The sequence below is a fragment of the Quercus lobata genome, chromosome 6 (assembly GCF_001633185.2).
Source record: "Quercus lobata isolate SW786 chromosome 6, ValleyOak3.0 Primary Assembly, whole genome shotgun sequence".
Taxonomy (NCBI): Eukaryota; Viridiplantae; Streptophyta; class Magnoliopsida; order Fagales; family Fagaceae; genus Quercus; species Quercus lobata.
The window spans coordinates 20,673,326-20,682,930 of NC_044909.1; the positions used below are offsets into that span (position 1 = coordinate 20,673,326).

Below are 9,605 nucleotides of genomic sequence, written 5' to 3' on the forward strand. Positions count from 1 at the left end.
AGACTTAGTAGATTCTAATTTAATCAACTAGCATATTCTCTTCTTGCCAAATCTCTCCTACACCAATAAGGAATTTATTAGTATCTTAACATGATGATAAAGAACACTCATTATCCTATTATATTTATTTAAAAAAAATATAACTTTAAAAAATTATACCTACAAAACAAATTGCATTAATTTATAAACTACACCACAAATGACGATGCCCTTGTGGTAGGTTTTCAACATCACTTTTGTGGCTTGCGATTGTTGTTTGGTACACAATGATTGAATGGTGATGGTTATGCTCATTTTCATGGCATAGAAAAGAGCTCAAGGCTTAAGAAAAGGAATATTGAAAATTCTCTAATTTCAAACTAGAAATTAAAAAATGATAATAATAGTAATATGAAAACTACCAAAACAAGAACAAATAAGATTACGCAGTCAGTTCAAGTCGAGTGAGCATGAGTACGTTTTCTTGGGCTTGGCTCACGATAGTAATCATCTTATCTTCATTTTTTTTTTTTTTTTTCTTTCCCTATTGAATCCGATAAAATTCTTAATGGAACAGTCATGTAGTTTTCTCTCCTATGGCATGCAAAGAGAGATGTAAATTTAGGCTTTGTGGGGGCTAAAATACCTATGCGAGTTATTGAATGTTAATTTAAAAAAAATTAAGAACTCAAAATCAAAATCTTATAATTAGTGGGATTTAGATGTACTTGAGCATTTGGAAAGAAGAATGAAAAAATTTTCGTCCCCTTCAACTTCGGTTTAGGCCCCAAAAAGCCTAAATTTGTTTGTAAAGTCTATCATGCAAATATTATAGGCCACATTATCGTTCTCAGGACAGATGGGGGGAAGCAGGGGGGGATACGAAGAATCCACACTGGAGTTCAAGAACATATTGGTTTAAAAATATTGAAGGAATAGATTCTCTCTTTTCAGTTCAAAAATTCCAATTACTAGAAATAGGTGCAAACTATCTCAATTCTCTTTCACTTCCAAAAAAGGGTTCCAATGAACCTCCGGGTAGAAAGGAAAGCCTGTGTTTAAATTCCTCATCCCCCAATCAATCCTTCTAATTGGTTTAGGAGGACTAAAAAGCCATTAATTTTTTAAAAAAATTCAGGAGATCGATGGAAGAATTCATTCCCCCACTCGGCACTACCAATGAAAGTGCAGGGTATAACACTCAACCTACGTTTGGATATACTTTCTGCAAAATCTAGAGAGAATATCTCATTGAGAAAGAAAAACCCACCAGGACAAGTGGGCTTTCCAGCCGTCACTGACAACAATCAAAGGGTGGATTTACCACATCCAGTGCCTATCACATTGTCACACAATTTGTATAAACAGCCAATATGACAAAACAAGACAATACCTATAATCAGAATCTCCTGATTTCAATTCTCAAAAAAATATATAAGAATATCCTGATTTCAACTAATGCTCACCCAACTGCCCAATCACAAAAGCAGGCATCCCCCTCAACACTGAGAAGATAGAAAAACATGATGACCAATTTTTCTGGCCAACAATATGCACAAGAGGAACAAAAGGGCATCAATAAGTTCCGTTGGACAAATCAGGCACCTTTCTACCGTTATTGGAATACGGCATAAAAAAATTGACAAGAATATTTGCAGTGATTTAGCCTATATTATTAGAACAACTACCCACAGAATTTATTGGAAGTCCTTTAATTCATTCTGAAACTTTATGGCAATTGTTTTTAACAAGGACAAGTTCTCCGATACTCTAAACATCATCAGAAGGCAGCCTAATCAATTAAATCACAATGAATTTATAAGTGAGACACAGCTAACCCCTGAAGTCAACATACTGTAAGTAGCTCACCTCACAAATTTCAACAGTCCACCACAACCGAGTGAAGATTAGGAAATCTATGACTTGAAAATGCCCGGAATCTGCAAAATTTGAGTGTTGGCATGGCCAGGCTGGAGAATGACCTGTCCCAGGTAAATCTGAAATTTCAACTGAACAATGTCCTCAAATCCCATTCCACGCTGAACACTCCCCCCTGCCCCCACAATGAAGCTCATGTTCAGCCATGAGTGGACACTTCACTCCACTTTAGACCTTGCGCATCACTCCTGTACAACACAAGGGCAAATACAGGAGGAAAATGATTATGCCATCGTCAAAGTGTCAACTACCACTACGATTATCGCTACCCATTACGAAGTGATCAACCCAAGTGGCCATAGCTCCACTGCTATTAGTAAATAAACTTCACTACATCTCTGTATTCCTACTTGGTCACATCAAATCAGGCATAACTACTGACTATATTTCCTACAGCATCTCTTCTTGGTAAAAACTATATAAAAAAACAAAACTAGAACACTAATAAATGCCAACAACAAAATAACCAAATGTAATCAAACCAACATGAATAAGGTTATAGAAGCTACCATAGCTTAAACACTACGACAAAGTAGTAGAAATTCCAGATAAGCTAGAAGAGAATTATAAGCACGCCAAATTTAAGACTACACTCAGAAGCAAATATTAAATATGAGGAGCATCTAGTACGCCTCAAAATTACTACTTATTATAGACTAGCAAAATAGATACTAGATACTGCAAACTACTGGGAATCAAGCAATCCAACCGGTCCCAAAGCGAATTGACATACAACATGCGCCTCTCCCTCTGCTGCTTGGCATGGAAAACAAATATGACCCGCACGGTAAAGAAACAAAGATGAAGATCCAGTTGGACTTGTGGCCATCATAATTACTGTTGTTGAGCTCGGGCCTGAGCACTGCCATACCCACCATAGCCAACTTGCCCACCATGAGGACCGTTCACCTGAGGAGTGCCATAATTTCCAGAAGTTTGTGATTGGTCAGATCTCCATGCTGCATTTCCATATCCAGAATTTCCATTTGCCTCACCATAGCCACTTCCCATGTAGCCACCACCAGACCCTTGTAGATCACCCCCACCTTGACTACCAGCATTGTTATTTGGGACACTCCCAGAACGCCCCCCAACTGCACCGTACCCACTAGGATTCCCATAAGACCCATCACTTCCACCATATCCACCATAGCCATAACCTTGATTCCCATAACCAGTGGCTCCACTCGGTGACTGACCCGCAGGTGCAGACCCTGGGCCACCACTAGCAGCACCAGTGCTGCCACTTTGAGCACCCCAAGGAGTAGTATTCCCATAACCCATGGCACCATATCCAGATGGAGATTGAGTGCTCCATGAACTTCTAGGAGCACCTGGTGGACCACTTCCATAACCAGCATTAGGGACATTGGGGTTTCCATATGCCGCACCAGCAGGTCCACCATAGCCAGTATTGGCACCAGCATAACTACCATAACCACCATAACTAATGCCATTATTGGCAGGAGCATACCCATAGCCAGCTGCACTATACCCAGAAGAACCATAAGGAGGAAAACCACCCCCAGTACTCTGTTGCTGCATGTACCTACTTGAATCCATTCGACCATCATATGAATTTGGATTGCCACCAGACACCCCATAGCTCTGATAACCACTACCAACTGCACCACCACCACCTGCCCCGCCACCCATAGCACGGTTACCACCACCAGGATTGGCATCTTTAGGAAGAGCCCGCTTTACTTCTACTTGCTTACCATTCAAATCATGAAAATTTTTGTGCAAAACCCTATCAACAGACTCCTCTGTGTCAAAGGTAATAAACCCAAACCCACGAGGGCGTCCAGTATTCTGGTCATACATCACTACTACATCAGTTACATGGCCATAAGCCTGAAAATACTCACGGAATCCTTCTTCACTTAAAGTGGGCGGCAATCCTCCAACAAATATCTTCTTGGTTCTGAAAGCTCCACCACCCCCAGAGTTCCTGGCAAAATTAGGATTTCCAGCTTTAGCAGAAGTCTGCTGCTCCTCTCTTGATAAGGCCCTCTTAGCCTCAACCTGATGAAACATAAAAACAAGTATTTATGATGTGATGCTTAAGTAAAGAAATAGTAGAGCCAAGTGTTAACATCAAATCATGAAAAAGAGCCACTAGAAGTACAAACAAAGAGTATCAAAACCTTGGAAACAATTCAGATAGTCACACATATGTGATACCTACAAAATGAGAACAATATACAAGAGGCTCATATTGCAACCAAAAGGATCCTTATTTCCACTATATTGTTGTAACAAAGGACATAAACAGCCCACACAAGGAAGAAAGATAATACTAGTATGGCTACAGAAACCTGCTTTTATCAGATATGCATTAAGATGCATTCTTTATTGATTATAGATATATGCAATTTTATTTTTTATTGTTATTTTAAAATATAGAGAAACATGAAATCACCATTAAAAATGATAAGATATGTTCATAACCCAGCTCAACACCCATGAACTTTGATCATTATATGTGAAAATCCCATTCTGCAAGCACAAACCACTATTATTAAGATACTGTGATGGTTTACCATAGTAAAAGGACTGATACTACAACTCAAACTAAAACAATCTATGAGATTGACTTTGATGCACAAAAGATGCAGACATGTAAAAAGTTGGAAGAATTATAATAACTAAGGGCAGCACTGTTCAACACACAGACTGTATACAACCAAATACATCAATCACCAATTCACCAAACATCCAAGGATCTACATTAAGCCAGGAACAAGGTGAATAAGAACTAAAATATTCATGGATCTATCAGCAATAGTTAACTAGGAGTGCAAGATAGTTACTTTTGCTGATGAGCAAGGGCATTTGCACATCCTGTAAAAATGAAACCTATGTTTTAAGTTTCCAGATAGCATATCAGGGCACAAACTCACTCCTTAGAACAGATCAACGACAAATACTTTATACCCTATAACCCCAAGTGCCCAATTCACTCCATTAACAAAGAATTTACAAACTTAAAGAAATTTCAGAAAAATTTCTCCCATGTTTTTCTTTTGTTTTCCAGAAACAATACACTTCAGTTCTCCAGAACATGTCCAAACAAGCTTAATACGAAGTATACATAAAATGGATGTGCAAAGTCAAATCACTTGATCATCAAAATCAACACTACTTCCACTTAAGCCACAAATATATACTTCCAAAATTATTAAAAAACCTACATTCAGAAGACCTAAACAAACTGAAATCTCATATACAACAAGGGTTCAGCTGAAAGAAGATATAACAAACTTACAATGTCATTAAGAAATGGTCAACCATTAACCCCATCCAAAGATAGGAAACAATCAAAAAGAAGACAAACCACCAATTACATCAAACCTTCTAAAATTTATGATAGCATCACAAAACATAGCAAGCCACAAAATGCGAAACATATAGGTATACATGAGCACTAGCTATGAAGAATTAGCACCCAAAATTAATTAAACCCAAAAACAACATTACTGAACAAAACTAAACTAAGAAACAACATTACAGATTAAACTTCTTTTTCTTTTTTTTTGATAATTCGATAGTTGGAGGAGTGACAATTGAGCTACAAGACTCTTGGCAAAATTAAGCTTAGAGCAACAATGGAAGCGCCAACAATAATAAATACACTAAATAATTTCCCTCAAAAAACACTCAAGTAACATAAACACCAATTATGAAGAATGAACGCCAAAATAACTTGAGTTCAAAAACAACATTATTGAATAAAATAAAATGAGAAACCACATTACCCCATCACGATTAAACTCAGAAACAACAAAATCCCAAGAACAAACATCAGTGGCAGCACAAATTAAACAGAACCACAATTTCGCAACAAGAACATAAGATTTCCAAAATACCCAAAAAATCAAAATTCCACACAAACAAGCATAAAAACAAAATTGAAGCAGAACCACAATAACCCAATAAGAAAACAAACAAACAAAAAAGACCCAGAAGCCGAATCATTACAATTACCACCAGACAACAAAAACCCAGGAAATAAAAAAGAAGAAAACCCCATTATAGGTGTGAGTCAGACCGTTCTGGCATCAATGGTGTGCTTGTCCTGAAGAACCCTATCGAGAATGGAAGGATCTGCAAAGACAACAAAGCCAAAGCCTCTGGGTCTACCAGTGGTCTTGTCTCTCATGACCACAGTCTGGACCACATCACCATAGTTCTCAAAGTACTCCTTCAGCTTCTCCTCTGTGGTCTCCCATGAAATCCCACCTATGAATAGCTTCCCCTGATCTGAATCCATTTCCAACAATTACCCAATACCACAAATAAACCCCTCCTTCTTTGTAAGCTTCCTTTGCTTCTCTTCTCTTCTCTGCCAAAGTGGGGCTTTGGGGAGTTGGGGGATTTGGGGAGAAAGGGTTTGTGGCCGTCGAGAGAGAAAGAGAAGAAGAAGAAGAAGAAGAGAGAGAAGGGATTTTTATGGTCGTCTAATAGGTACGAGGGAAAAGAAAATAATGTTAATAATTTGTGAGTTTTTGTGTGTGCGAACCAAAAGTAATCACTTTGGACGGTTGCGATTGGTTCCTATTGGCGTTGCCCTCGGGGGGGGACTGTTTTGAGTCTCTTGACTATTAGACATTAGATGCTGCAAGTTACAACTTTAAAATGAATCCAAGCGAGTCGATTCTTTTTTTTTTTCTTTTTTTTAAGGAAATGATAATAGGCTTTATTTATTCAATATCATGCTATATTGATTCTCAAAAACAAACAAAAAAATATATATCATGCTATATACAATGAAAAAGAGAAAAGATGATCAAACAATGGCCTCTTCTTTCTCTTTTACAAATTGCAACACTATAAAGAGTTAGAGCAACACAATTATATCTTTAAGGAAAAAGGTATACTAATAAATTGTTCAAAAATCAACTTAATATCCTTCAAGATCCAGCCTGCCTCTTCCAAAGAACACAACCTAATCTTGATTGTATTGACCTCCATGAACTCCATAGTGTAATTAGCAGTACGAGACCATAGACTTCAAAGACCAATTCATTTAACTTCTATAAACTAAACATGCATGAACAACCTAAATGAGTTCCAATAAGGAGCATGAAGCCAAATGACTTGTGCAAAGGAACATTCTCAAAGCAAGTGTATACATAATTTAGTTGGATTAGAGGTTGAAGTCGTGTTGTCTTTAGAAGCATCATCAATGGCTATCAAGTCTAGTTTTCACTTTTTCTTTTTCTTTTTCTTTTTCTTTTTTATGAACAAATCTAGTTTTCACATAGCCAAATATTAAAAGTTTATAATTAGTTCATTTGATTTTATTTTGAAAACAATGAAGTTTGAATTCATTACAAACGAGTGATGATATGTTTATCTGTTTTCACAACAAATTTTATGTAGTAAGTTGTTATTAGTTTTAATTCTTGTTCACCATTGAATTTTTTTTTTTTTTTTTAATCGGTAACAATCAGTAATAACTTGACACATAAGGTTGGTTGTGAAATTGTTGTAAACATAGCATTTCTGTTACCAAACTAGATTTTATGTTCATAATTGGTTCATTTTTTTGTCAAATAAAGTCAAGCTTCTTTACAAGTTACTTGATGAATCATGAGGAACAATGTTGTATTTAGGATTTGATATGAGTGTAGAGTTTAAATTTTTACCTTTTTAAAACTAGGTTTAATTTGTTATCTTTGAAATTTTAAAGTTTAATTTGTTATACTCCCTAAATGGTTTAAATTATAATTGTAGGAGTATTGGGCCCAAGAGCTGATTATCCATGTATGTATTGGGCCTAAAGCTCAAGCCAAGAACTAGAGATCGTCCAAGGAGGAGTAAACATTATCAAGTGAGTTCGTGTTAGTAGATGACGAGGTCAATTTTGGTCATAATGGCACAAAAGGGTAGGCCGAGGACAAATGTCACCTTGGCTTACCAAAGCCGAAGTCCGAATAGGTGGTCTGCCATCCAAGGGATGTTCCAGGAGGTTCTGCTAGTATGGATAAGTATTGCAAAAACAAAAAACAGAGGGGAGTCCTAAAATATCTAAGAAGAAAGTTGCTAGCACCACATTAATTGCTCTGCAGCTAACTCTCTGGCCGTATTAATGTGGAGGTGATACCTGAACAGTGGCTTTCAACCTTACAGTTACTACCTAAAGATTTTAAGAAAGTGCTGATAGGACAAGTATTAAGACCAACCATCTGGCCTGCACGTGGAGAGTGGAGATGAAAACAAAAAATAGTATAAAAGAAGAAGGAAGCAATGAGAGAAGGGGATCGGAAATTTGTAAGAGAAAGCACTGTAGTAGCTTGAAATATATCTGTAACTATTTTCAATCAATATATACTAGAACAGACCTCCTCAAATTGTGCCGAGGACAAATTTACTTAGATAGCTCCAGTCCATTTCTGTTTGATTATCTTTTAAAATTCATTCTAATTGTTATCTCATTCATTAAAGTCTAGTTTTCCAACCCACTCTCTACAAATTCATTATATTGGGCTTATTGGACTTGGATCCAATCATACTTTGGGTACAGCATTCAAAACGCGTCCCTACAATAATTTTTCCAAAAAATAATAAGTAAATAAATAATAAAATTGAGCATATTTTTTTCATTCAATACAAACAAGAAAAAAATAAATTAAAAAACTTAAAAATAAAAATTAAATAGTATATAAATTATAAGTTTATTGTACAAAAGTTCACTAGTCTAATAATTTCACCCAAAGAAAATGCTAATGCCATCGACCAAATATTAGCCTTAAGTGCACATGTTGTAGTATATAAAGTACACAATGAAGTTAACATAATATTAACAATCATTTTCACAAAAAAAAAAAAAAAAAAAAAAAAAAGACAATAACATCTTAAGAAATAATTAAAACATATTACACAATTTTTATTAAATAAAAAAAATCCATAATAATTTGTTTATAAATAGTGAATTCATATAATAATTTTTTAGCAATTTTCTTGCTATAGTTTCTTTTATGTGAATTTTATTTCCTTTTGTGAAAAATTTAGAATACATATATAAAGAAAAAGTGGAAGAATAATTAGATTAAGTACAAACAAACTCACAAATTAGGAGTGTTTTGAATTAAAAGAATTTTTGTCAAGGTCAACGGTGGAATATAATGACAGAATGGCTGATAAGTGGTTGTCCGGGTCCGGGCATTCGGAGATTAAAGATCGATTAATCACTGGTTGCTAAGCGAGAGTGCGAAATCAAAAAGGTAAAAATGAATTGAGAAGAGAAAATAATAAACTAAGAAAGTGAATTCGATCCAACCACCATTTTAGCGAGTTAGATTCTGATAGCTTGTTGTTCCTTAGATCTAAAAAAACCAACTTACTCATACCTATTTTTACCCTTGGGGTTCTTATTGGATAACGAATCCAAGTCTAATTGTACCAAAAGTAAACCTATTTAACAAGGACATAATCTCAAGAGCAAATAGCATATTACAGCCCCTAAAGTTTGGAGTGATTGGATTTTACACTCTGAAATTTTAGAATTTGGATTTTACTCCCCTAAGGTTTCAGGTTTTTAGATTTTACACCCTGACGTTTCAGAACTTAGATTTTACCCCCTAAAGTTTTGAGTTGTTTGGATTTTACACCTCTAAATTTTGAAACTTTAGGATGTAAAATCCAAACACTCCCAAAATATAAGGGGTAAAATCCAAATT

The 9,605-nt window shown here is 35.8% G+C and overlaps 1 protein-coding gene across 1 annotated transcript; it reads right to left on the reverse strand.

The window, feature by feature from the left end:
- Positions 1–1,675: 1,675 nt before the first annotated feature.
- LOC115994322 (heterogeneous nuclear ribonucleoprotein 1) lies at positions 1,676–6,470 on the reverse strand. Its single transcript, XM_031118414.1, has 2 exons — positions 5,972–6,470; positions 1,676–3,945 (listed from the first exon to the last, which is right to left on the reverse strand). The coding sequence occupies exons 1-2, from the start codon at positions 6,191–6,193 to the stop codon at positions 2,752–2,754; spliced, it is 1,416 nt and encodes a 471-aa protein (XP_030974274.1). The 5' UTR covers positions 6,194–6,470; the 3' UTR covers positions 1,676–2,751.
- Positions 6,471–9,605: the final 3,135 nt, after the last annotated feature.